The 27608-nt window shown below is 62.7% G+C and overlaps 2 protein-coding genes and 1 pseudogene across 6 annotated transcripts; 1 reads left to right on the plus strand and 2 right to left on the minus strand.

Annotated features, from left to right (window-relative positions):
- Positions 1-893: 893 nt before the first annotated feature.
- Positions 894-16585, minus strand: SMPD4 (sphingomyelin phosphodiesterase 4). 4 transcript variants are annotated; one of them, XM_061141363.1, is made up of 20 exons: positions 16509-16585; positions 13596-13679; positions 12807-12893; positions 12253-12395; positions 12085-12160; positions 11518-11626; positions 11370-11422; positions 10883-11034; positions 9479-9611; positions 7538-7609; positions 5968-6054; positions 4485-4630; positions 4095-4185; positions 3815-3915; positions 3407-3570; positions 3106-3311; positions 2709-2942; positions 2463-2594; positions 2218-2346; positions 894-1927 (listed from the first exon to the last, which is right to left on the minus strand). In XM_061141363.1, the coding sequence occupies exons 1-20, from the start codon at positions 16581-16583 to the stop codon at positions 1508-1510; spliced, it is 2694 nt and encodes an 897-aa protein (XP_060997346.1). In that variant the 5' UTR covers positions 16584-16585; the 3' UTR covers positions 894-1507. The 4 variants fall into 4 exon arrangements, with proteins under 4 accessions (XP_060997346.1, XP_060997347.1, XP_060997348.1 ...); XM_061141365.1 differs by having other exon boundaries at positions 1636-2100; XM_061141364.1 differs by lacking the exon at positions 5968-6054.
- A 126-nt stretch (positions 16586-16711) lies between these two features.
- MZT2B (mitotic spindle organizing protein 2B) lies at positions 16712-20940 on the plus strand. Of its 2 annotated transcripts, XM_061141368.1 has the most exons (4): positions 16712-17221; positions 17306-17454; positions 18257-18436; positions 20725-20940. In XM_061141368.1, exons 1-4 carry the CDS (start codon positions 17052-17054, stop codon positions 20880-20882), a joined length of 657 nt encoding a protein of 218 aa, XP_060997351.1. In that variant the 5' UTR covers positions 16712-17051; the 3' UTR covers positions 20883-20940. The 2 variants fall into 2 exon arrangements, with proteins under 2 accessions (XP_060997351.1, XP_060997350.1); XM_061141367.1 differs by lacking the exon at positions 18257-18436 and having other exon boundaries at positions 16722-17221.
- A 509-nt stretch (positions 20941-21449) lies between these two features.
- Positions 21450-25116, minus strand: LOC133056237 (tubulin alpha-3 chain-like; annotated as a pseudogene).
- Positions 25117-27608: the final 2492 nt, after the last annotated feature.

Genomic DNA, 27608 nt, shown 5'->3' on the forward strand with positions numbered 1-27608 from the left:
GACCAGGGATGGAACCCGTGACTCCCAAAGCGGCAGGCATGTTCTTCAGCACTGAGCCGCCAGGGAAGCCGAAGTTAGTGGCCTTGGAAGGTGAAGTGGAGGGGCGGGGCTCAGCCCCGAAAGGCCGGTGCCCTGGGTGGGGGCTGTAGCCCACACGGGTGGGCTGCCCTGGAAGACGACTCGGATACCTGTCAGGAAACTGTGACTCCAGGCGTCCGGCTGCTGCTCCTCCCCGAGCTGGAGCAGGGCCGGGCGGGATTGAGAGCTCAACTGTAAACTCACCCCAGCACTCGGTTTCCACCTGGGCCTCTTCAAAACCGGGGCTGCTACCCACCTCCCTGCGCCTCCCAGGCCCACACGGCAGCCTTTCTCCCCGGGACCTCAGCCTCCTGGGCCCACTCCTTCCCGTCCCGTCTCCATGCTGCAGCCAGAACCCCCACGCCACCTTAGGGTCTGTGTGAAGGGGGGGTCCCCACCGCCCCACCTGCCAGGCCCCCTGGGCGAAGCCGCCAAGCACTGCGGGCCCTGGCTGCCCTCCCCACCCCGCCCTCCAGGCCGCTCAACCTCAGCGTCTGCTTTGACTTCTGAATCCTGCTCCGTGAAGACCCCCCCGGGTCTTGGCGTGGCTGCAGGTGCCACAGTGGGTGGCTGCTCCCCAGTTAACGGTGTGTGGGCAAGGGGGCAAGCAGGGCCCCAGAGAAATGGGGGTCCCCACCCTTGCAGGTGGGCCCGTGTCCATCAGAGGAAGCCTCGCAGGGGTGTCGTCAGGAGCCAGTGCCGTGGACATGGGACCCCCAGATATCTCAGAGGTTGGTCACAGAATCGGTGTCCGCGGGAACCGTCGGAAACTCCAACTTCCTTTGTCCACAGAACTTGACTGACGGCACCGTGGGTCTTGGGACCAAAACCAGGTTTATTCAGATCCAGGGTCAGTTACAGGTTTGGTTTTTGGTCACAGGCCCCCAATGGCCACTGTTCTGAGTTTACATTAAAACACAAAGCCCAACATTTACAGTTTGAAAACTTAAAAAGACAGACACCAAAGGCTTTTAAAAATCTGGGTTGGCAAGTGCCCCCTGGTATGTCATCTGCAGGACAAAGGGCGTGGAAGGCTGTGAGGGTCTGTGAACACATGGCCTTCGTGCACGTGGAATGTTTGAACCTTCCCAAACACTGTCCAAGCACCTGCTCTGAGTGAGGACACAAACAGTGCTTCCGACCTCCTCTGGTTGTGGATTGGGCTGGGGGTGGGGGGGGTGGGGAGCAGTGCAGCCCGCCCGCCTGCAAGGACAAGGCGTGCACACAAGGCCAGCTGGCCCGTGGCCTGGGGCCCCCTGCGCTCCCCAGCGCCTCCTCTCCTCAGATGCAGGTGTGCAGCCCAGGCTTGGCAGCAAAATTAGCTTTAAAATCCTGAACCAGAGGAGAACCACCATCTAATTTTCTCAGGACTGCCTTTTGGAGCCTGATTCTTCTTGGGAGCCAGAGGCTGGGTTCCTGTCCTGGGGTCTCACTGCCCTCCTCTGGGGTCGTTGAGGGCAGAGACTGTGAGCCCTCCGGGGAGGCCTGACTCCTGAGCTTCACATAGTGAAGAGAAAGGCACCTCCCTGCGGGGCCTCCGGCTGAGGCAGGGAGCCCACCGCACTGCCCTGCCCCTCGAGGAGGCCCGGGCCCTGCCCAGCAGGCTCTTGTCCTGCCTGCAGGGCCGCGGGAAACCAGCCGGAGAAGTACGGAGGTGACTGGGGCGGGGCGTGGGGCGGCCGGTGGCCGCGCTCAGAGCTGGTGCAGCTTGCCGCGCTCGGTCAGCAGCGTCATGGCCACGGCGTAGAGGACGTAGGCCAGCACGATGAGCAGGGCGCAGAGCAGGGGCCCCACGCAGAAGAGCGAGGCCACGGAGAAGGCCAGCAGCAGCGACAGCAGCGTCCGGTAGCTGCCCAGGAAGCGCAGGCTGAGCCGCGGGCCCCGAGCGCGGCTGGCGGCGTGGCCCCGCCCCACGGGGCTCAGCAGGCGCCGGCCCGACAGCCCGGGCTCCAAGAGGTGGTAGCGGCAAAAGCTGCCCAGGAAGTCGGCCCGCGAGCACAGCGCCACCATCTGGCCTGCGAACTGGAGCGGACGGCAGGCTCAGCGGGCAGGGGGCGGGCTGGCGGGGCCGTCCCCACACTCACCCTGCGGTTGGGGGCTGGCTGGCGGGGGCTGGCGGGAGGCCCTCTCCACACTCACCCTGCGGTTGATGGCGGAAGACAGCTGGAAGAGCGCGCGGACCAGGCTGGCGATCTCATAACTCCGGATGGGCTGCAGCTCCCAGTCGCCCTGGTACTCGATGTCAAAGCGCCGCAGCCCGCTGATGATCTGGGAACAGGGCACTGAGCAACGCCGCGCCCTCATCCGGTACCGCCCCGCCCATCGCCCCGCCCCTCCGCGGTACCGGCCCCGCCCCTGGTGCCCGCCCCCCGCCCCGCGCTCACCTGGTAGCGGCCCAGGGGCGTGAGGATGAGCCCGTCCTCGCCCACGATGCAGTCCGGGAGCTGCTTCTTCCCGTTCTCGTCCTGCGTTGTCCCCAGGGCCAGCGTCAGCTGGGCGAGCTGCGCCTCGCTGAGCTGCGGGGAGGGTCGGACGGAGGGTCACGCTAGAGCACGGGGAGCCCCCCCAACCCCAACTCGTCATCGCCGCGAGGGCGGGGGTGGGCGGGGCGGAGGGCGGCTGGCGCGTACCCGGAACGCCTGGCACAGGTACTCCAGCGCCTTCTCCAGGTACTCGTCCGTCTTGCGGACGCTGTCCTGCCCCATCTCGTCCAGGTCGTTGCCCGCGTAGGAGCCGTTGGTGTCCGCGGAATAGAAGCCCAGCCAGGACAGGAAGGGGCGGCCGGCCGCGCTCTCCCCGCACTGGTCCGAGAGGGACTTGGCCGTCTGCTTGGCCTGCGTGATGAGCTGCGCCAGACGCAGGACCTGTGGGCGGGCGGGGGTCAGTGGGCTCGGCTGCCTCCTGGCGCCCACCCGGTGCGTGTTAACGGCTAAGGCGCACCTTCCAACAGACGCCGAGTTTGTCATCAGCAAACACTAGCAAACACTCCCCCAGCCAGACGGAGGGGCGTGCCCACTGACCACTCACCAGCGCCCGGACCTCGGGCCCGAACATCGGGGTGTACTTGCAGTCCTGGCCCTCCAGGCTGTACACGTGGCTCTTGACCTTGAAGGAGGCGTCGGTGACGGCCGGCGGCCACGACGACAGGAAGCTGCCGGTGAAGGGGGGCGCCGTGAAGAGCCGGTGCTGCCGCTGCGGGATGCCGAGCTCGGGCTCCAGAAACAGCTGCTCGCCTGGAAGGCAGGACGCCAGCCTGGCTGCGGCCCCGAGGCGCAGGCGGTCCCCCCAGGGGCCCCAGAGTGCTGGTGCCCTCTGCTTGGGGCCTCACCCCGCTGGATCATCTCGGCCAGGTTGGGCTGTGCGAAGACCTTGGCCACGCGGAACACCATGAGCGCGTTCTTGGGGCTGACGAGGTCCGTGCGCAGCGCGCGGCTCAGAAAGCCCAGGAAGAGCTTGGTGTAGACGAGCAGGTTCTCCTGCACGAAGGGCGCCCTGCGCGGGGGCGAGTCGGGGCTCCTCCAGGCTCGGCCTCCCGCACCTCCAGCGGGGTGACGGGAGGGGGCGGGGTCCTCGCGGAAAAGGCCCTTCCCCGGGGCGGGGCAGGGCGGGGCGGGCGCGGTGCAGGTGCAGGGCTGAGGGGCTCTGCCTGAGTGCACGTGACAGGGGACGGGGACCCCCCCAAAGACAGTGGGGGAGGGGATGGGGACCCCCCTTACAGCAGCCGGGGCAGGCTCACCATCTCTCCGACACACTGCGGGCCTGGCAGTCACTGCCCGGGGCCTGTCTTTCGGGCGCATACCTCCAGGGCTGCAGATAGCTCAACCACATCTCCAGCACCTGATGAGACGGAGAGGTCAGGGTTGAGGGAGGGGAGGAAGGGGGCCCCTCAGAACAGACCACCTGGCGGGGGTGAGGCTGGGAGCCCACCCCGGTGGGCGGCTGGGTTCAGGTCGGGGCTGGTGGAACGACCCCCTCCCTCTCCACGCGCGGGGCGCAGGCGGCGGGGCGGCACTCACAGCTCTGAAGGATGCGTCCAGGGGCCAGTGACCAAAGCAGTGCTGCAGGAAGAGGTACAGCTTCTGCTGGACGAACCTCGGGACGGCGGCCCTGCAGGGGGCAGGGGTGTCACCCCACAGAGCCCAGGCACCCGGCAGCCCCTTCCTCAAGAGCACACCCCGGGGGCACAGCACATGGGCCTGACCCACACGCTGCCCGCTCTGCCAGCCCCCGCTGGCCTGGGCATCAGGCCTCGGCCCTCCCCTGCCCGTGTGGGGAGTGGGGGGCGGGACGCAGAGCTGAGAGGCTGGGCTCCCCTGCTTTGGTGGGGGGGGCAGTGAGACGGGTCTCCCTGCTGCCCCTACCTCTGCGCCAGGAGGGACCAGGGGACCGCCCCCGCCCACACCCACCTCTTGAACTCCTCCAGGGGGCTGGCAGCGTGCGAGTGGGCGGAAGGCGAGGCCTGCTCCGGCCGCAGGCTGTTGGCGAAGGCGTGCAGGTGCTTCAGCAGCAGCCGCACGACCAGCACGTGCTCCTCCGTGGGCATGAAGGACTCCTGGGGGCCAGGTGGGGGCGTCAGGGACACCCCGCAGGCTGCTCCACCCATGCCCAGGGGCTCCCTGCACTTGGAGTGCCGGCGGAGCTTCCGCCACAAGGACCCCCCACCCCATCCCTCGAGCTGGGCTTCCGGTCCACAAGTGTGGAAGGGTCTGGGACCAGGTGGCTGCTCCCCAGCCCACCCCCAGCCACGGGCTTGCCCGCAGTGAGCAGTGCCGAAAGGCGCGCAAAAGCCCCGGGCCCAAGGCATGGTCCCGTGGGCCGCCCCGGCGTGGAAACGGCCGCATAGGCCCCGGCAACCCCCAGGCAGGTATCCCTTCTGCCTTGTCTACCTTTGGGTCTCTACGTGGTGCACTTGCGGCGTACCGGAGGGAAGGGGATGCCGTGACGGGAATGAAAAGCTCAGGGCCCCTCCGAGCTGGCCCTGCTCCAAGAGCCCCGGGGCCTGCCCCCTGCGCATCTCAACCCCCAGCGTTCCTGGGCCTGCTCCCATCGGCCAGCACCCGCACCCAGCCCGCGGGCCACCTCCTCGCTGCTCCTCAGGCATACTGCCTTCTCTAGCACCTCCGGGCCTGAGACAGTGCCCGCAGGAGCCTGTCACTGTTGCCCACACTCTCTGCCTTCAAGACCCCCATGGGCTGGCCTCCCACTGTGGATGACCCCGCTGCTGCCTGGGAAGGCCCTCCCCCGCCCACGGCGGCCCTTCTGGAACCTTCTCTCCCTCCTCTGTGCAGGAGCCAGGCAGGAATAAAGTGTGGCATCTCATCTGTGCTCAAATTCAAGTTCAGGGCTGCAAGGTCCCACTGAGGGCAACGTGGACAGAGCCCTGACCATAAGCGAGGCCCAAACTCCCCGGAGGTCACATTGGGGAGCAGCGAACCTCAGGAGCCTGCTGGCCCCACGCCATCCCACGGACTGCATTCCGTCCCTGGCACTCCTGCCTAAGCAGACTGTAGCCTCCACAAGGTCGCCACCCACGAGCCCCGGGGCCGCCTGTCCTCAGTCAGCCCCAGCACCAGGCCTGTGCTCCAAGGGCCGCACGGCTTCCCCCCACAAACCGGGGCTGAGCGTGCAGCACAATGGCCCCAGGGCTGGACACCTGGGCTGGCCTAGAGCTGGGCCAGGCAGCCCGGTGACCCCAGCACAGCCAGCAGGTCCTGGCATCACTCCCGGCCACCTGGCTGCACCCCGAACCCCAGCAGGAAGGCCTGGCTCTGCTTGGAAGGGGCCTCTGCATCACCCCAGGAGGCCCCAGGCTTCACTGCTGCACAGACGTGAGCTCCGGGGCTTATGCCACGGGGCGGGGGGAGCGGACAGAATGCTCGCGGCCAGTACTTGGTGGGCGTGGAGGGCCTGGAGGCTGGGGTGGGCGGGGCTGTGGAGGGCGCTGCAGACGCTGAGCCGGTAGTGCAGGACCTCCAGCTGGGCAGAAGCCGGCGGGCGGGGAGGGAGAGAGAGAGACAGTGAGAAGGAGCCCTGGAGCCCCGACACACACCAGTAAGAGCACGTGTCCGGAAGAGCCCGCGCCACGCAGCCGTCCCTCGTGCTGGGGCAGAGGCAGGCCCGAGGGTCCCCGGGGCTCCGCGGTCCGCCCGCCCCCCGCGCCGCAGCAGCTCATGTGTCTGTGGCCCAGGAACGAAACGCAAACGTGAGAAGCCGATTCTAGACCGAGGCCTCTCGCCCAGAGCAATTGACGGGACTTCCTGGGCTGTTTCGAAGAGAAATTCATCGGCACATAACGTGATCAATTCCTGGTCAACTCCCAGGTGTTGTGACACGCATGGCTGGTTCCCAGAGGGGCTCCAGGTGGCACCTGGCCCACCAGGCCCGCCCTGGACTCCCTCAGGACCAGCCTCAACCTCGCCAGGACCGCAGACAACCTCCAGTCAGGCCCGCGGCCGGGGCCCCCGACAGGCCGGCCGTGGCCACACACACCCAGAGGCCTGGATCCTGGCGGGGGCAGCGAGGCTGGCCCACTGTCTGCCCCCGCCCCGGGCCCCTGCCTACCCACTGCGGCAGTCAGAGCCGCCCGCACATGGCCTGCCCGCGTGCTGGGTGCCATGCTTCACCCAGGGACACGCCAGACGCCGGGAGATGGCCTGGCCACACGCTCAGCAAGGAGCTGGGGAGCCTGGGGACCCCAGGGACCCCGCGGGCCCACAGCCTGTAGGAGCTCCAAAACAGTGACCCCTGTAGCCGGCTTTCCACACAACCTGCCTCCTCACGTGTTATTTTCCTGCCCCAACAGACGACAAAGGGCAGAAGGTTTCTGGGTAACTGCCCGGACCTTCGCAGTCACTGGGAGGAGGGCTAGGCCCCCGAGGTGACCGGTGGCCCGGAGCCATGTCTAAAGACTGAGACGGGCAGGCTCCTGGGCCGGGCGCGCGGCACCGGGCAGAAGTGGGTGGGGCGGGGCGGGGCGGGCGGTGTTCGGGAGGCCCAGGGTAGAGCCCAGCCCTGCTCGGCCCTCCCGCACCTGGGGTGTCCTGCAGAGCAAACCCCTGGGACGGCAGAGGCCGTGGGCCCCCAGCCCCAAGGATGCCGGGAGGACCGTGCCTGCAGCAAGGGCAGGGTCTATGGTGGTGAGCCCATCCCGACTAGCCCGGGGGCCACAGTGGGGGTCATGGACCCCAGGCCTCCGCACACATATGAGCGGCCAGGCAAGGGAGGGGCCAGCAGACCCCGGCCGCCCCTGGAGGCCCACCTGTGCACTCGGAGGACACGCAGCGGGGCCGCCAAGACGGGCGGGGAGCAGCCGGGGTGCCCGGGGAGGGCGGGTGCAAGCCCGGCACACAGCACAAGCCACCCGCCGCCCAGCGCCCGGGGAGGCGAGCCCACAGCCAGCTCTGAAGCCAAAATGCAGCGCACGCAGCGGCAGGAGAAGAGGATGGCAGCAGCCACATACCTTGGCGTGAGGGGACTGCATCTTCTGGTACATCTCCAGAGAGTAATGATGGAGCCACATTTCCACGAACACCTACAAGAGAGCGCGGGCGGGTCAACAGGTCCCGGCGAGGGCTCCGGACCGCTCGGCGGCGGAACGAGCAGGCTTTCCACCGAGGCTGCTGGGAAGACAGGACCCAACTGCACACGGACGCAGTCAGACCCTCACTCAACACCGTAAACGAAAAACAACTCACCATGGATCGAAGACCTAGAACAGGAGGTAAAATCGTAAAATCAGCACTTCACAATGCTGGACCTGACAGTGACTTCCTACGTGTTGACTCCAACAGCTCAGGCAACAAACAGAAATACTGGACAGCACAAAAATTAAAAGCTTTGGTGGGACTTCCTTGGGGCCCTGTGGTTAAGAACCCACCTGCCAATGTGAGGGACAGGCTCAATCCCTGGTCCGGGAAGGTCCCACACACTGCGGGGCACCTGAGCCACAGCACTGAGCCTGTGCGCCTAGAGCCAGCTCCCCCGCGAGAGAAGCCAGGGCAGCAACAGGCCCACGCACCACAGCCAGACAACGGCCCTGCGGGCACCAGAGAAAACCCGCCCAGCACCGAGGACCCAGCACAGCCAAGTAAGGAAGACTTCAGTAAACTCTGACTTAAAAAACTATCTTTTGTGCATCAAAAGATACAACGCATAGAGTAAAACAGCAGCTCACAGAACAGGGAAAAGACTCGCCAACCGTGTTTCTGAGGAAGGATTAACACCCAGCCTACACAGAGATCGCTGAGAACTCAGTCACAACAAAAATGTCAGCTCAAAACCAGGCAAAGGACTCAAGGAAACACTTCTCCAAAGACACACACATGGCCAGTGAGGACAAGAAAGGCGGAACAGGCCGCTCACCACGACTAGGACACCGCAGTCAAAGCCCAGGGCACAGCGAGCGTCCCAAGGACACGGAGAAACCGGAGCCCGCGCGCCCCGCCGAGGGTGATAAGAAATGGCTCCCCCACCGTGGACAACAGCGCAGCAGGGCCTCAGAAACCCCGCAGAGGGCAAGGCTCAGGAGGACAATCCCAGCAGCCAAGACCAGAAGCGGCCCACGTGCCCGTCAGAGCGCTGACACACGACACGGGGCCACACGCGCAGCAGGACTGCGCGCGGCTTCAGCGGGCAGGGCGCTCACCCGCCACGCAGACGAGCCCGTGGCACCACTGAGGGAAGCGCAGTCAGTGAGTCACAGAGGCGCCGCCGACGCCCCCGACAGAGGCACGGGGTGGGGGGGTCCGTCACGGAACCGAGCGGGACGTGGGTGCAGGGCTGGCGGCACGTGGAGGGGCTGCTGTCTGATGACAGACGCTGGGTCTCACGGATGGAAGGTTCTGGAAACTTGTTACGACAGTGCAAACACCCTAACACTACGTGACTATTGCCTTAAAACATTTCAGACTTACGTTCTATGTTATGTATATTTTACCACGGTTCCAAAAAACCGCAGAACCCCATCCCAGCCACACTCCAGGTTCTGAACAAGCCGGCTGTGGTAACGCCCGCAGCCCTGGAGTCCAGCCACAGAGCCAGCAGGCTCTCCGGTGCCGGCTCAGGGGACAGGCGCGGGGCTGCCTGCCACCCATGCCGGGGAGGGACAGGCCTGCTGACCAAGGGGAGGCCCTATGCCTCAGTGCCCGAGACATGCTGGTGGCCGGGGAGGGTGAGCCCAGCCACGAAACGGAGGGGCTGCAGAGCCATCGCGTCGCCAGGAGAGAAAGACTAAAGCTCCACGGACAGAGCCCGGGTGAAACACTGCCAGTGACACCGGTGACCGTGGGCAAGCGCCTTCCCGTCTGTAACACGCCCCCCGCAGGCGCAGCCTCTCAGCCCTGCCCGCGGGACGGGCAGCACCCGGCACCAGACCGGCTCCCGCAGACGGGCCCGCACTCACCTGGAGCAGCGTCTCCGACCGCCAGATCTCATGGGAGGCGGGGTCCGCGTTCACCGACGTCTGGTGGGAGACATGCCGCTTCAAGAGGCTGGTGTGGTGCAGGCCGTAGGAGGCAAAGGGCACGGCCGGTGTCCTGGCGACAGACAGACAGACACAGAGAGTGTCGGGACGGCCGCAGGGGGGGGACGGGCCACCCGGGACGGCAGGGGCAGGTCCAGCCAAGCTGCCGTGTGTGAACACAGGGGAGGAGGCTGCCTTCAGGGCTGGCCCAAGGAGTGAGGGGGTAAGACCGGAGGAGTGTCAGCTGGCACTGCTCGTCCACAACAGGCTCAGCCGAGGACCGCAAGGGACACAGATGCTGCCCATTAGGTCCCCCAGGTTCGTTACCTGAGACCCAGGCACTTATCCACCTTCCCCGGAGGAAGGCCGCGTCATCCCTCAGCCAGGCCAGCGTCTGACCGTGGGGTACACCTGAGGGGCAAGGGCGCGGTGCACACCGCCACTGGGGTTGGGACCCTCCGGACGACGGAGAGACAGCCGCGAGCGGGAGGCAGGAGGCTGCTAAAGCCCAAGGGGTGTGTGGGGCCGGGCTGGTGGGCCCCACTCTGCAGGAAGGTCGAAGAGACCACAGGTTTCTGAAAACACTCATGAGTTAAGACGTGACAGCCACATGTCTGTAACTTTGTTCAAACAGCTCAAGAAAACACACACAGATTCACAGAACAAGACAACTCAGAAATTAGGCGGGTGAAGGGCCTGTGAAAGTTGTTACATGTAGCAACTTGTAAAGCCTGAAATCATACCTTAGAAGGAGCGAGCCAAATCCGGCCCAGAAGTCCACCTGGCAGCTGAAGCCTCTCTGGGGGTGTGAATGCCCCCCCAGCCCCCGCTCCGCGCCCCCTACTTGTCCTGTCCTGTCCTCGGGGGCCCTGCCACTCAAGTGCCGGGTGACCCAGCACGTGCCAGAGGGTGGGGGCTCTGCAGGAGAGAGCCTGCAGCCTCCAGGGAAGGAGGTGGGCTGGCGAGACCCAGGGCCGCAGCCCAGCGTCCCCCTGTCCTCCACAGCCGGGACTGTCGGCCGTCCCCAGCTCCAAGTCCCTTGCCAGCTGCTCTCGGCCCAGCCTGGGCTTGGGTGCCTTGTGGGGAGAGGGCGGCCACATGCAGAACACGGCCCGGGCCCTTTACCGAGGCCAAAGAACCTGCCACTTGAGGGAAGCCCACCCCCCCCAGCCCTCCAGCCCGCACCAGGGCAGCTGGGTCGCGGAGCCTCAGGCCGCAGACAAAGCTGAGCGCTCTGCACGCAGGGTACCACAGCCGTCCCGAGGGCAATGCTCTGCCAGGAGGAAGGGCCACCCGCACCTGGCGGTGCGCGCGGGCGCCTCGGGCCCTGGCTGGAAGCCTCACCTGGGAGCTGGCGCGGGGCTGGGCCCCCCTGGGCTGGAGGAGAGCGGGGGCAGCACGCTGCCTTCCGTGGGCAGGAACCAGGCCAGGTACCTGTCCACCAGGATGAAGTAGGCGCAGTCGGAGGTGCGGACGTGGAGGGCCCCAGGAGGCGGCTGGAAGCAGAGCCCCGTGAGCGTGGCTGCGGACCCCACCCCCGGGGGCTGATCCCGCCACCACGGGCTCGGGCCCTGCCCCCGAGGGTCCCAACCACCCAGGGCGGGGCCCGCCCTGCCCCTGCCCCTGCCCAGAAGGCACCCCCTGCAGGAAGCCCCCCAGACCAGCATTTGGGGCGCCCGGCTGCCCCAGCCCGTCACCCTGGCTCAGTGAGGGTGGCCTGAAGGGCAAAGGCTGCGGGCGCAAGGGGGAACAAGAGGCGGCCAGCCCAGCCTGCCTGGACAGGAGCCCTGGGCACCCCCGCCCCACCCCCGGGGGCTTCAGCCCTCCTTACCTTCTGAGTGATGAGGCTCAAAGCAAAGAAGAACATGTAGTACTCGAAGGGATCTGAAGGCTGCGTCAGGGAACAAACAGCAGGGTGGCCCCCCCCCCCCCCCCCCCCCGTGCTGGCTGCCTCCCCACCCACGGCCGACAAAGGATACTGAGGGCCAGGTACAGGCCGAGGCCCCCGGCGGGCGGCAGCTGCACCTTGTTGTGGTACAGGGGGCTGTCGGGGAGCACACGCTCCTGGATGGACGCCTTCACGGGCCCCTGCAGACACGGGGCAGCCTGAGGAGGCTGTGGCGGAGCCCGCCCCGACCCCAGCGGGGGACTGTGCTCTCCCCTGCCTGTCACGCGCTCTCCCCGCCTCCCCACCAGGCCCGCTGCAGCAGGGCGCATCTTGGCCCAGCCAGGCATGCGATGGATCCCATCTGTTGTGCTTCTGAGCCCCGTGAGCTAGCCTGCCTTTAACTCGCCCCACAGAACTGCAGACTCAGTAAAACAAAGCCTCTAGGCACATGCCCTGCCACTCAGCCGGAGGCCACTGGGCCTTCCCACCGGCAGGGTTCAGATCACCTCTGGGAAAGAAGGAACTGGTGAAGTTTCAATGGGTGATGCCTCCTGGGCCAGACACCAGGGTGCTCTGGCCACTGTCCCAACCCTTCGGGCCCCTGTCCGCTGCCAGCACCATGGCCATGAGCCCACCTTCACCGCCGTGGCTTACTTACGGGCAGGTAGGAGACAGGAAAATCAAACTTATAGTCTTCGGCCTGAAGTTTATACACCAGTTTCATCATTGGGCCTCTGAACGTGAACGACAATAACAGGGAAGTGAATGGCAAACCAGACGGGACTCCCCGAGAACGTCCGGCCCCGCGTGGGCGAAGACGACCTACCCAGGGTCCAGGAACTCCAAGGCGACGCTGTGCTCCACGGGGCTCACGCGGCCCTGCAGGCAGCGCAGGTTCCAGCCGGGCAGGACGCCGTCCAGGCTGCCGAAAATGCTCTCGACCAGCCACGGGAAGACAGCATGCAGCTCCTGCAGTGGCGTGGGCACTCAGAGCAGGTTCTCCAGGGGACCCTGCCCGCCTCCCAGCCGGGCCTGCGCCCAGGACCGGCTGCCCAGTCTTGGGCAGCCATGGTGACGTGGCTGCTGCATGTCTGGCTCAACCAGGCACGGCCGGCCTCTGTGCTAGACACGGCGTGTGCAGGTGTGGGGAGGGACGCCCGTGTGACAACTGTAACTGCCTCCAGACACCGCCAACGGCCCCCGTGGGCCCGCGGCTGAGAAGCCCCAATCTACGTGCTCTCATTTACACGTCACAGACACGAGTCACACCCCGAGTCAGGCCTCCGCAGGCAGCGCTCGTAGGTGGGAGAGGGGCTTATAGACCCTCCTCTGGGAGCATGTGGGACACACCCCCCTAGAAAACAGACAGCACAGCCTTACCTTTGCTGGAAAGTCCTCGATGACTTTAACCAAGTCTTGGCAGCGCTGTGCAAAAGGCTTGTTTATAGAGTCGGCTTTCAGGCTGGCCTAGGAGACAGAGCCAACCAGAACATGGTGAGCACCCTGCTGGAAGTCAGACCGGAAGTCCAAGTGACAGGCGGGAGTCAGACACGGAAGGCTCGCGTCATCCCGAGCAGAGAAAAGAAGGGCCCTGTGCACACGGATGAAGGTCAGCAGGCAAGACCAGGCTTCACCCAGGGAATGCAAGGCCCTGGCCATCTCCATGAGGGTGCGGCCCACAGCGTCTCTGTCAGACGCAAGACTCCGCTGTGCAGGCTGGGGCTGGATCTGCTGGCTTTCGGGGGGCACCAGGAAGACCCTCCGCCCAGAGCCACGTCCACAGGAAAGTGCAGGCCTGGCGCCCCAGCAGAGCAGGGACCTTCCGGTTTTCACCAATGGCAGTTAAGGTCATTAGAACACCTCGCTTTCGTGTAAGGATTTACGAGACTTGAAGACACAGGTGTCCATTCTCCTCCCTTGCCCCTCCCCCAGCCGGGGAGACCGGGGAACCGACATTTCTATGACCTCTTCTTGTAAATGAGAAAACTGGGGCTCAGTGGCTGCATAAAAACCCAGCACACGCCAGAAGAGGGCAGACTCGAGCCTGAGGATCCTAACAGGAGCCCGCGCTTTCCAGCACATCACCCCAAAAAGCATGCGCTGCAGCTCTTCAGTCCCTCTGCTACGAAGTCCTGTCCCGTGGGCCCTCGGCGGGCAGCGGACACTTACCAGCAGGAAGCTGGGCTGCTGCAGGTGGGGGAACGCCATGGTAGCCTGCCTCGCAGGGTCCGGAGCGGCCGTCTTAGGGGACCACTGCAGACAGAGATGGAATCTCAACAACAAGGCATCGCAGCACTTCACGAAGCGCAACCCAGGCCCACGTTCTGCACAAGTGCTGCGCACGTGCAGGCCACTGGCAGCCACAGAGCCAGGACCGCGGGGGAGCCTGTGGTAAAGCGGCGCACCCGCCCCGCGCCAGGCCTACTTCCGGCGGCTCGCCATCCGCGCCTCACTTACTCCTCAGGGCCAGGCAGGAAGGGTTCTAAGGAAGCCCTGCCAGAGTCCCTTCTCTGGTTGTTCAAACGCTCTTTGAAAGGGGTTTTACAGACTGAAGTCTCAAGCGTTAAAACCGTAAGATTCAGAGGAGTCCTGGTGAACAGGCAGCAAGGAAATGGGGGCCTTGGTTCCAACCTGCAAAGAGCCAGACCTACTGGCAACCTGCGTAACCCTAGAAGCAGGTTCCTCCTGCGCCCCAGATGAGAGCAGAGCCGGTCAGCACCTTGAGGTCAGCCTTGAGACGCCCTCCGCTGAGAGCCAGCCAGGCCCTGTGTCTTCACACACAACCATGAGGTGCCAATGAGTGCAGTTTTAAGCTGCAAAGCCTGCTGAACAAGAACAGAAGGCGCATCCTCACGACGACCGGTGGTATGAGGTCAGTGCTGAGGGAAACGGAGGCGCAGACAGGACTCAGACCCACATGCCTCCTCACCGCTCTCTAGAGAAAGGTGGGCGCACTGCCTCTGTCCTACTTGCACCCTCTGAGGAAGAAGCAGGGAGGGGACAAGCACGCTTCACCAGCAGAGCCTCTGAACGGCCACTAGAAAATCAGGGGCAGCTCTCCAGACTCCCACTCCCTGTGCCTGCGGGGCAGAACCCGAAAACACCCAGACCGAGCAGAGTCAGAGCCTCTGCGGCCCTTGACCGCTCTCCTGGCACAGCTCTGCCCACAGCCAAGGAACAACGCTGAGGGGGCAGCTGGCAGGCAGACTACGTGGATGGAGAGGCTGGGTGGGCATCTCTGCCCCTGGACATTACAAACACCTCCCTGTGAGACCAAGGGTGCTGGACACCTCCATCCTCAGCAGATGTCCCCCACCCCGTCTGTAGAAAAGCTGAAGTCTGCCCAGCCCCCCCCAGAGCACAAAACAACCAGAACAAGCAGCTGATGGTCAGGAAACTCTGATGCACACTTCTGAGTTGTTTATAGACGCTACAACTGCCAGCAGAGGAAAAGAGCCAGCTGCGCGATGACCGGACCGCAGCCGTGACATAAGGCGCTCCATCCTCAGCCAGCGGTTCTGAGAGCCAGCCTTGAGACGGGGGACCGATGCTGCTCTTCATAATAACCTGTCTCTGTGGCCATCAAAGTAATCGTAGCTTGCTCTGCCCGTATATGTAAACAGGCTAAAACTGTCAGCAAGAAGATGCTACAGAGTCACGCCCACATCTTCCACTCAAAGAATGCGGTGCCCTATGTCCACAGGAAGAAGTTTCAGAAGACAGGCTTTTGCCCCCAGTCCCACAGAAATGGAGTATTGGCCGGGGGATCTGTAAGCAGGTCCTTCACCCTTTCCTGCCTATCAATTTCTGTCCTGCTCAAACCTTGTAGAAATGAGGTGACCTGGTGGCATTTAACCTAACTCCTGACTCAGGGTCTACTGAATGCCCACAAAACCCTGCCTAACTTGTTGATTCTTTTCCTAGATTAAAAAAAAGGTAGGAATGAAAAAGAATGACCAGCTCTCTGCCCCCAGGATCCCTCCTGGCAATCCTGCAGATTAGCAGGCAAGACAACACCTGAAGAACGACCAGGAGGAGACCGCCAGCCTGGACGAGACGGAAGGTGACGCAGAGCCTGACGTCCTGCCGCAATGACTCTGAGATTCTTTCCCCTTATCCCTTTAAAATCTGTCACTGTGGCGCATAATCTTCAGAGTCGGCTCTGGGATACCGGTCTGGCTGCTCCAGCTTTCTGATTAAAACAACCTTTCTTTTCTCTTGACACTTGCCTTTGGAGTACCAGCTATCGAGCTGTGAATAGTCAAATCTTGGGTCCAGCAACACTGAGTCTGCTCAACTCCCAATTAAACTAAACATTCGTTTCAGTTTTAAGGATGACTTAAAATGCTCCAGTCCTGAACCAAGCGGTCCAGAGAACACCGCGCACTACTCAGAAACGATCAAAGCGGCATAAAACCCTGTACCGCGGGCCAAGGGCAGAGCTTCAGAGATGAGGAGGTGAAAGCTGCTCCTTCCTCGGAGAAAGTTGGCAGAGTTAGCGGCTGAGTGAGCCCGAGGCACCCAACCGGGGAATTTCGGGGAGAGGGCAGCGTCCCGGTTCTTCCGCCGCGCCGCCTGCTCTGGGCGCCCCCCTCCACTTCACCACGCCACCTCCACACCCGCTGCCTTCAGGAGTGCCTTCCGACCCGGCTTCGGGGTCCTTCCTGGAGCCGCAGCCCTGGCGGCGCCCATCTCGTCGGGGCGTTCCTCTGGCCGCGCAACGAGCAAGCCCTCCCGTCTGCGGCTCGCCACTACCCGGAGACCCTCGGAAGCCGCGTCTCCGCAAGGCCAGCACACCCGGGGCGGGGGTGGGCGTCAGGCCGAGACCCACCCCCGCGCCCCCCACAGCGCTCGCCGGGGAGCCCCAGGCCGTCGGTCCCCCACCGCGCGCAGGAACGTTAACCCGGCGCCCGCCTGAGCGAGGCTCGTGAGGCGCGCGGGAAGGCGGCGGGAGGGCGCGGCGCGGCGCGGCACTCGACGCCCCGGTCCGATGCCCGGGGCTCGCGCGGAGCCGACTTCTGCAGAGGTTTGGGCCGGCCGCCGGGACACTGGTCCCGACCGCGCGCTACTCCCACCACTCACCTGAGGAACCCGCAGCGTCGCCCACTTCAGGGATGGAGGCAGCCATTCGGCGACTCGGCGCCGAAATGTCGTCATCAAGCTGCGCGCGTCGCGTCCCCCGGGCGGACGCGGTGAAAAGCGCGTGCGCAAAGCCAAGCCCCACCCCACTCCACACCCTCCGCGGGTTTACGGGAGGCCCGCCTCGGAACGCACGCGCGCGCGCGCCCAGCGGGGGGCCTAGCGGCAAGGACCGCGCGTGCGCAAGAGAAGCGGCCTCGCGTTAAGGTTAGGGCCTTACAGGCGCGCCCCCTATCGGGGGGCGGCGCGGAACAGCCGCGCGCCGGGCCTGGCTGGCGTTTATTCGGCGACCGCGGGGTTCTGCGTGAGGGCTTCCTGCTGAGCGCGCGCGGGAGCCCAGTCGCTAAGGGGTGGGTGCTCCGCACTCCCGCCGACGCCCGGGCCCGAGCACCGGACGGCGGGGCCGCTGCGGGGAGCAGGGCGAGTGGCGGGCCGGTAGGGGGCGCGGCGGGGACCGGGCGGCGCGCACCCTCCGCGGTTCCGCAGATGGCGGCCGCGGGCGCGGGGCCGGGCCCCGGGCAGGGGGCGCCCCCGGGACTGGAGGCGGCCTTACAAAAGCTGGCGCTGCGGCGGAAAAAGGTGCTGAGCGCCGAGGAGATGGAGCTGTTCGAGCTGGCGCAGGCTGCGGGCGGCGCCATGGACCCCGACGTGTTCAAGTGAGCGCCCAGGGGAGTCGGGGTCCCCCGGGGCGGCCGGCCCGGGCGAGGAGAGTTCACTGCCGCCGCGTGTGTTCTTGCCAGGATCCTGGTGGACCTGCTGAAGCTGAACGTGGCGCCCCTCGCCGTCTTCCAGATGCTCAAGTCCATGTGCGCTGGGCAGAGGGTGGCGAGCGACTCCCAGGACCCCACGGCCGTGCCCCTGCCCGCGCCCAGCGTGCCTGAGACCCGAGGTCAGAGCCGGGCCGGGGCGGCGGGTGGGCAGCGCCTGGCACTGGGTGCCTTTGGTCCCGAGTGGCCAGGCCTTTCTGTTGTTCTTGTCCCAGAACTCGGTGGGCACATCCGATGGCTGGCCCCTTGGACTCCAATCCCCAGCTTGGACTTTGCTATCTACCACCCTGGAGCGTGCCCGTCCACATGGGAAGGGTGCAGGGTGGGAGCCCCAAAGCCAGTTAGACCTTATCGGGACTCTGCAACCCGTTTCTCCCCAGCTCTGCACTCAGGTCGTTTTCCCACGAAGCTGGGAACAGGCGGCGTTGGTTCCTTCCTCCCTGCAGCTGTAGCCTGTACTTAAGTCCTTAGTGAGCAGGGCGGCCAGAGGCTTTCCTGTGCTCTCTTCTTGGCCCCCCACCTGGCCCAGGTCCTGCTGAGTCTGGATAGTGAAGCTTCCCTCTGTGGGCAACTCCTGGCTGGCAGGGTGCAGAGGGCCTGGGGCGCTGTTCAGTCTGGAGGTCGTGGCTGGGGTGAGCAGGGGCTGGTGACCAGGGTGTCACAGTGGAGCTCTAATCCACTTGGCATGTCCCTTCTCTGTATTCCAGACACACTTGAGATACAGCTGAATGTCCAGGCCGGCTCCTGGGCTAGAAACATTGAGAAGGGGCTTTCGGGGCAGAGGGCAGCTGGGCCCCTGGATGGGAGCGCCAGGGCCCTGGGCGCCTGTGTCCCTGTCCTGAGAGGCCCCCTCCTGAGCGCTGCGGTGTGGGCCTCCCCACTGATGCTCCCTGTCTGCTCTCTTTGTCTCTCTCTGACCTCCAGAGGCCTCCTTTCTCTCTGTCCGGAGCCGTAGCCCCCCCGCAAGGCCCTCCTTTTCCTGCGCCCCGCAGCCTGCGGCCTCTCCGGTTCTGCTCCACGGCCCAGCTGCCGCGCACTCGCCTCTCTCTCCGGGGCCCCCTGGTTCCCTCCGGTTCTCTTGCTGCCTGTTCTCTCCTTTTGCAGGTTGCGTTTATTAGTTTATCTCTGGGGGTTGGTACTGTTTCCATGGAAACTGCCATGGCCTCCAGAACGAGCAGCTCTGAGCTGCAAGGGCACTGCGGTGCTATCAGCCCCTGGACTGGCCGTCTGGAGGATCAGCCCCCGGGGTCCCCCCTTGCCTGGTTCCTGAGCTGGGGGTGTGGCCGCTCCTGCCCGCGGACGTGCTCCTCTCCAGCAGCACCCGCCGTGTGTCCGGCGGGGTCACAGGCACGTCCGCGCGGGACCGTCCCCCAGGAGTGTGGGCCAAGAGGAAGGGCACGTGTGCAGCCCGCCTTGCGCACCGGCGTTCAGAGTCTGGTCTGCAGCACCGGTCAGGCGCCTGCTGGGTGCTCCCCGTGCCCCTGCCGCCCGCCGGTCCTGGCCACCAGACCCCGCCAGCCGGCCCAGCAGGAGGTGGGGCTGCGGTGGTCCCTGCCTGACATCTCTCACCCCGTCACTGATACCTGGCCTCGGCGGCTGGCCCACTCCACAAGGGGCGCTCTCACCACCCAGGAGAAAGCTCTGGGCTTTTCTGGGTCTAGTTCCCACTCAGCGCCCTGCAGAGCCCGCAGCGGGGGTCAGGTGCTCCCCAGCTTCAGGGGCCCCCAAGTCACGACTGGCAATGGGCCACTGTTTGGGGGGGTTCGCTTCATTAGGGGAGTAAGCCGGCAGTGATTCATTCAACAAGGATGACATGGTTCACTAGCATCGCAGACTCCATGGATGTGAGCTTGAGCAAACCCTGAGACGGTGAAGGACAGGGAAGCCTGGCGGGCTGCAGTCTGTGGGGTCACGACTTAGTGACGACGAAGACAAACCGCTATCTGTCTTGACCCTTAAGAGGGCCCCACGGGAACCAGGCTTTACCCTGGGCTCAGCTTCAATCCTCGTTTAAGTCCATTCCATCTGACCTAATAGCCACATCAGAGGAAGGTGAGCAGGGGTGACAAGCTCCCAAACGTGCCTTGCTGGGTCCAGCGGGCCCAAGGCCTGAATGGGTCTCCCCACGAGCCCCACAGCTGTGCGGCTCCTTTAGGTGCCGAGAACCACCCTGAGCTGGATGAAGGGCCTGCTTCCGTCCTGAGGTGGTTTCCCTGACACCTTCCATGACTTAAGGGTGGCATCAGTTTCTTATTTCCGGGTTTATCAGCCTCAGCAGATTTAAAGGTGAACGTTACTTTGGCTCTTTCACTTCCCTCTCATCCTTGAGTGTCTGGGGCCCTGGTCCTCCCCGGTGGGGGTCAGGAGGCACACGTGCACAGGCCCCGGAAGCAGAGCTGCCTCGGGGAGCCGCCCCTGCACCGTGCTTCAGCGGCGCTCAAGCCCCAGGGTGAAGCCGCAAGCTCCCAGACCTAACTCGGCCTGGCCCAGCCTGGGGACGGTAGTGTGGCCTCTCCAATTGGGTGACCCTGTGGGGTGGGGGCCATGCACTCACAGGACCAGAAGGCTGGCATCTGTCCCGGGGAGAAGGGCAGGGACAGCCCTGTTGGCTCATATTGGTGGCCCCTGGGCACAGCTGGCCCCGTGTCACCCCACCACACCCTCCAGTCTGCTCCCGCTCAGTACTGGGTGACCTGTGGCTGCACCTTATTCCAATCGAGTTCTCACAGGGAGACCAGCTGTCAGGCTTCCAAGCTGGGGCCGTTGCAAACGCCCAACCCTGTGCCAGGAGGCTCAGACCTCCCGCTGTCTGAGGGAGAACTTGCCAGAGACTCCAGGCAGGGCGGCCTTGTCCCTGGAGGCATGCCAGTGTCAGGATCAGAGCTGGTGCTGTCCACGGCCCCCGCTCCCCACTGCAGGCTGCGAGGCCAGGAACCAGTGTGGAGCCTGGGGTCCCGCAGGGGGCACGCCCCTGCCCCAGCCGTGGCCAGGGGAGAACCCGGGCTGAGGTGGGTCAGTGGGGTGGGCCGGGCCAAGCACACCGGCCCCCCAGGTCCTCCCCATCTCGCTGATGCCACGGCCGGAACCAGGGCAGCCAGCCACGGCTGCAGGCCTTGCCAGCCGATGGCCTGTGGGGGAGCAGTCGGAGCCATGCCCTGTAGCTGAGCGTGGCTGCCCCGTGGAGCCTCAGGGGAGTCCAGTCTCGGGGCCAGTGGTTCTGGATGTCTGTGGAACACAGCGGGGAGAGGGAAACCACCAAGAAGCAGCGCTTCCATGACCAGGTCCAGAAGCCGGCCTGGCGGGAGCCGGTCGCGGGGTACACTCGCCCAGCTTCCCTACGCTGTACCCGGGGCTCTGCCCGGCTGCTGATGCCTGTGCTCTGTGTCCTCCAGGGAGAAACAAGGGCGGCGGTGCCCTGGGCGGAGGCCCGGCCCTGGCAGAACGCAGCGGCCGGGACGGACCCAGCCAGAGGATGCCCCGCCAGCCCAGCGCCTCCAGGCTGCCCAAGGGGGGCGGGCCGGGGAGGAGCCCCCCGAGGAGCGGCAGCTGAGCGCCCCCCGGGCAGGCGGCTCCCCCATCTTGTGGCTAATAAACCTGTGAAATGCCAAGTGTCCATTCCAGGTCTGTTCTGTCACCTGTTTGGCCAAGTTCAGGCACAAGCGTTTAGACTTAACTCTGGGTGCTGTCTTCACCACTCGCCTCCTGGGCCTTTTTTGAGCCTGCAAGAAACAAGGTCTCCCCGGGCCTCTTGCACTTTGACCGAGGCCCTCCCCAGCAGGCAGGTGCAGCAGTGGGGTGAACACAGAAGGGCTGTGAGCCACAGCTGTTACCCCTCCGTGGGTCATGCATGCCACGAGAAGCAGGCAAGACCCTTCCTCCCAGGGTCCTGAGCGGCCACATCCTACCCGCAGGTCCACTGACTGTGGACCCTCTGCAGACCTGAGGTTTCCACACTCCACCTCTAGGCCCTTATGCCTTAGGCCGCCTATCCCAGCAGAGAAGCCTGGGAAATGGCAAATTGAACTGAAAGCTAGCGGGGCGTCCTCCACACTCCTGCAGACAGATGAGCTTGTTCAGGCACAGGTTTACCTGAGAAACTTTAATAGGGAAACACATCTGTGACGGGACCGTCGGGGAAACGGGTGCGGGGCTGCGGCCGCGCCGCCCTCAGTACTCCTCCCCTTCCTCGGCCTCCGCCTCCACCGAGTCCACGCCCACCTCCTCGTAATCCTTCTCCAGCGCCGCCAGGTCCTCCCGGGCCTCCGAGAACTCCCCCTCCTCCATGCCCTCCCCCACGTACCAGTGCACGAAGGCGCGCTTGGCGTACATGAGGTCGAACTTGTGGTCCAGGCGGGCCCAGGCCTTGGCGATGGCCGTGGTGTTGCTCAGCATGCACACAGCCCGCTACACCTTGGCCAGGTCGCCCCCCGGGACCACCGTGGGGGGCTGGTAGTTGATGCCCACCTGCCGGAGAAGGAGAACATAGTGAACAAGGAGTGTGGCCTCAGAAATGGGAGCTTGTTTTTTAAAATGTGGGCCGTGGACCCACTTTAGATGACGCCATGTAGGAACGGGTGCTGTATTTTTTGGCAGTATTTGCCAGTGTTTAATATCCTACATTTTCACTTTTAGAAGAGGACTTAAGCTTTTCAGCCTTCTGCATGACTAAAATAATCTTGCCACATACACACTTTCATAATGAGAAAACCTGATACAAACATGGAAAAAGGTTCCACGAAAATGGTGCACCCCTGAGCAAACACCTGTCAACACGTAGTCACTCAGACTGACGAGTGAGGATTCAACACCGTCCATCAGGGGTGAACTGTCTTGCGTGGGGACAGCAGTGTGACCTCCTAACCTCCCTCCAGACTGGCCTCCCCTCTGGCTCACAGACTCGGCCAGGACGGGAAGCCTGGGCACAGTGCCCGGCACCCCACACAGCGCTGCCCAGCTGAGGTGGCTGTGGATGGCAGCCTTGCCTTCCAAAGGTCAAAAGCAAGGGCTGAAAGGAAACGTCCTCAAACCAAGAACAATGGAAGAAGAAAAAGACTTCCCTGGTGGTCCAGACGCTGCGGTTTCCTGCAGGGGCCAAGGGCTGACGTCTGGCCCAGGGACTAAGATCCCCCATGCCGTGTGGCATGGCAAAAAAAAGCTTCCAACCCCAACCTGTGACCTAACCTCATAGGCCTGCAAACATCTACGGAAGGTTTAATTTCGTGGATATTTCTAATTGGTGAGAAATACACACTTTACCCCTGTGAGTCATTTACACGTGTGAGTCAAACACCCTCAGGTGGTCCGTGTCAAGGGGTCTGGCAGTGAGGCTGACAGAGGCCAGGTGGGTGCACAGCGTGGGCTGGTCAGAGGCAAGCTCAGTATTTAAATGGGAAAACGATGACCCACGCATCGCTGCTACTTGTCCTCACTTTGTGTCTGCAAAGACCCTGGGGATGGCAACTCCCAGCACACCGAAGGGATGCATCAGGGCTCAGACGCAGGATCCAGCGCTTTATCTAACGAAGATCACTTGTGAAAAAGGACTCAACGAGGAAGAGGGCGCAGGGTTAACAAGCCCAGGCGTGGCCAGGCACTTAGCCTGGCGGTCACGGGTCTAAAGTGGGACCTTCTGGGACTTGGCTCCAAATTCAGGATGCTCTTCTCTGGGCAGACGTTTCACTGTGACACTAAACACAGTTGGAGGAGCCACTTCTGAGTGTCGTTTTGTGTGGGAGGCGGCATTCCAAGTCTGGCTTGGAGAAACAGCGGTGAGCCACTCTTGGTCCCACAGAAAATATCGCATAATGAATACAAGAGCCTCTCCACAAAAACATAACTGTCGCTTAAGATTCAGTGACAACTGGTGACTGAAGTAATGTGAAATCTAAGCCCAGTCACAGAATGATACCAGACTCTGACAAGGTTCTTGGGTGCACAGTGGGGAAACCTGCAGGCCTGCAGTCAGAAGTCTCTGAAAGCTCCCTCCTCCATCACTGACCCTGAGGCTATGAGGTTCTAAAAGCTGTCTCAGCGTCTGTCTCTGAAGTGTAAGATGTTGGTAATATCGGCCCATGGCGCTATGGGCTGGTTGTAAGAAGTAAAGGTCCATGAAGTACTTATCACGATCCAGGCATCGAACACACTGATTACCGACCTTGCTGTCCCTGCAGCCCAGCCGCCCGGGGACAGGGGACCCTCCGCAGCGGGTCAGCACCCCGCCCCGGGGCCGGCCACAGGCAGAAAGCTGCACACGCGCTGCCGCCCAGCCTACCTTGAACCCGGTCGGGCACCAGTCCACAAACTGGATGGTGCGCTTGGTCTTGATGGTGGCGATGGCCGCGTTGACGTCTTTGGGGACCACTTCCCCCGGGTAGAGCATGCAGCAGGCCATGTACTTGCCGTGGCGAGGGTCACACTTGACCATCTGGTTGGCCGGCTCGAAGCAGGCGTTGGTGATCTCGGCCACGGACAGCTGCTCGTGGTAGGCCTTCTCGGCCGAGATGACCGGGGCGTACGTGGCCAGGGGGAAGTGGATGCGGGGGTAGGGCACCAGGTTGGTCTGGAACTCGGTCAGGTCCATGTTGAGGGCGCCGTCGAAGTGCAGGGAGGCCGTGATGGAGGACACAATCTGCCCGATGAGCCGGTTGAGGTTGGTGTAGGTGGGCCGCTCGATGTCCAGGTTGCGCCGGCAGATGTCGTAGATGGCCTCGTTGTCCACCATGAAGACGCAGTCCGAGTGCTCCAGGGTCGTGTGTGTGGTCAGGATGGAGTTGTAGGGCTCCACCATGGCCGTGGAGACCTGGGGCGCCGGGTAGATGGCGAACTCCAGCTTGGACTTCTTGCCGTAGTCCACCGAGAGCCGCTCCATGAGCAGCGACGCGAAGCCCGAGCCAGTGCCGCCCCCGAAGCTGTGGAAAATGAGGAAGCCCTGCAGCCCCGTGCACAGGTCCGCCTGTGGGAGGGAGAGGCGTGAGCCGGGCCGCATGCGCCGCCGAGAATCCGGGCCCCCCGTCCCAGCCGGGAGCCCCCCGGGCCCTTCTCACCAGCTTGCGGATGCGGTCCAGGACCAGGTCGACGATCTCCTTGCCGATGGTGTAGTGGCCGCGGGCGTAGTTGTTCGCCGCGTCTTCCTTCCCGGTGATCAGCTGCCCCGGGTGGAAGAGCTGCCTGTAGGTCCCAGTGCGCACCTCGTCTGCGGGGGACAGCGGCCGGGCTTGGAGGACGCCACCTCACCCCCGCGGCGGCTCCGGGACCCACCTATCTGCAGGCCTGCGCCGCTCCTCCCAGGCTGGGGGTCAGGTCTCCCAGGAGAGTCTCCAATACGGACACGCCCATCTGCCATTCACGGCTCCAGGGCGTCCATCAACCAGGAACAAGCACCAGTGTGGCCGGTTCCCGAAGGACGGGAGTGCCCAGGCGGCTCTGTGTGCGCCTCGCCCACCCCGACGTCACTGGGATGGCCCTGCACCCTGCACGGATGCCAGCCTGACTGCCCCGGGCACCCCCGTGGCCTGGGTCTCCCGGGCTCCGGGGTGACTGTCCGTCGTCTCCTGGGCGGCCGCTCCCCTCGGAAACTACCTCGTGCTTCTGACCTGTGTGTGCCCGGCAAAGGTGCTGGGCTTCCCTTGCCAAGTGGGAGGTGACCTACCGACCACGGTGGGCTCCAGGTCCACGAACACGGCCCTGGGCACATGCTTGCCGGCCCCCGTCTCGCTGAAGAACGTGTTGAAGGAGTCATCCCCGCCGCCGATGGTCTTGTCGCTGGGCATCTGGCCGTCGGGCTGAATGCCATGCTCCAGGCAGTACAGCTCCCAGCAGGCGTTGCCGATCTGGACGCCCGCCTGCCCCACGTGGATGCAGATGCACTCACGCTGGAAGCAGAGCAACGAGTGAGGCCCAGCAACATGGCAGGGGTCTCTGCGTGGCATGCAGATGTACCTGACTTCTTAAATTAATAGATCTAATATCTTTTGGTTTTTTAAAGGTCTTTTCAGACTTTTTCTCACAAGCTTCCCAGGTCGATAGGAGCCCAACATGCTACTGGAGAAGAGCAGAGAAATAGCTCCAGAGGGAAAGAAAAGGCTGAGCCAAAGCAGAAACAACGCCCCGTTGTGGACGTGTCTGGTGGTGAAAGGAAAGTCCGATGCTGCAAGAACAACATGGCCAAGGAACCTGGAGTGTTAGGTCCACTAATCAAGGTACACTGGAAGTGTCAAAGCAGGATATGCAAGAGTAAACATCAACATTCTAGGAATCAGTAAACTAAAATGAATGGGAATGGGTGAGTTTAATTCAGATGACTATTATATCTACTACTGTGGGCAAGAATCCCTTAGAACCAATGAAATAGCCCTCAGAGTCAATAAAAGATTCCGAAATGCAGTACTTGGATGCAATCTCAAAAATGATAGAATGATCTCTGTTCGTTTCCAAGGCAAACTATTCAATATCACAGTAATCCCAGTGTATGCCCTAATCACTAACGCCAAAGAAACTGAAGTTGAACGGTTCTATGAAGACCTACAAGACCTTCTAGAACTAACACCCAAAAAAGATGTCATTTTCATTATAGGGAACTGGAATGCAAAAGGAGGAAGTCATGTTCTGTCTGAGCACCTGCCTATCCAGCATGGAGACACACCTGAATTGTAAACAGGAATATAGTCATTATAAATGTCTTTCCAACACTCAATAAAAAACAGTAAAAACTTACACAAAATCAGCATCGAGCCATTCTGTTTCCACCCAAGGCTGGATTTACCAACCTGATGTAAGCAATGGCTCAGAAAATCAGACCGGTCTCAGTCTTTAGACAACAGGCAGTGCACAACAGTGAGTGAGTCCTCCGAGGAGTGAAACAAGGCAAGCCCGGCAGAGGCCCCAGCATGTCCAGGCTGCAGCTGAGAAAGGAGACCCAAGCAAAGCCCCGGGATCGCCCAGGGTTGAGTCGGGGAGTCCTGTGTGGAGAGGCCAAGGCAGCTGGAAAGTCTGGTGCTGGAGGAGAGACAGCTGCGCCTGGGGGCCCGGGGCAGCAGGGAGGCCCCAGGTCCTCACTGTGGCTGCTCGGCCCAGGGAGGGACGGGCTGAGCCCACGCCTGCCGCGGCAGGAAGACGTCCTGAGGCAGAGAGCTCCGGGCGGGGAGGTCCCTCAGCAGTGGGGCCGAGTGAGGCCGACCCTAAAGACTGCCCTGAACCCACCCGAGAAAGCTTAAGAGCAGGACGCGGAAGGATCAAAGTCTTCCCAGGTATATTAATAGCATCCCAGCAGAAAGCTGAGAAACGGCTAAAAGAAAATCCAAAAGAGTCTAACATCCAATAATGTACAACTCATAATGCCTGCTCTCCACTGCTGCACTGCACGTGGGTAACGAGGAACCACCGCTCAGCAGGAACACTCTGCTCGGTGTCACGTGGCAGCCCGGTGGGCGGGGAGTCTGAGGGTGAGCGGAGACAGGCAGGTGTGTGGCTGAGTCCCTCTGCTGTCCACCAAAACTAGCACAACGCTGTAAATCGGGTACACCCCAAAACAAAATAAAAACCTTAAGAAAAAGATCCAGAAATGACAGATGATTAGTAGATTAATGACAGAATTAGAATTATATGCCTCAGGAAGGTACAGGAAAAATGAGCATGATAAGGAGAAACACATCTGATATATAAAAAAAGACCCTAAATCAAATTGCCAATTATGAAAGAGTCTGAAATGAAAAACACACTGGATGAGATTAATTACAGACTCTATATATTATAATAACTATAAATGGAGAGTAACCTTTAAAGACTATATAAAAAATAAAACAACAAAAAATTTCCAGCCGATTATACACTAAGAAGATCTGAAATGATGAAACAGTTCTGGAAATAGTGGTTATACCACAAGTGAATGTACTTAACAGTTAAAATGGTTAAAATGGTAACTGCTGTCGTGTGTATTTTATATACACACAAAAAAGAAATACTCAGCAATAAAAAGGAACTGTGTTGCAACAACATGGGTAAATCTCATAAAAATGCGTGAAAGAATCCAAACAACAATAACAAATTACCTCAACAATCCAAAAATCATTATATAAAATCCTAGAAAACACACAGACGTGGTTAGGCAGGGGAGACAGAGGGGGTGAGGCTGAAGTGAGGATTTACAAAGGGGCACCAGGTAACGTCCCTGGTGGCTCAGAGGTAAGGAGTCTGCATGCAACTCGGGAGACCAGGTTTGATCCCTGGGTTGGAAAGATCCCCTGGAGGAGGCCATAGCAACCCACTCCAGTATTTTTTG

This window comes from Dama dama, chromosome 5, assembly GCF_033118175.1.
Source record: "Dama dama isolate Ldn47 chromosome 5, ASM3311817v1, whole genome shotgun sequence".
Taxonomy (NCBI): domain Eukaryota; kingdom Metazoa; phylum Chordata; class Mammalia; order Artiodactyla; family Cervidae; genus Dama; species Dama dama.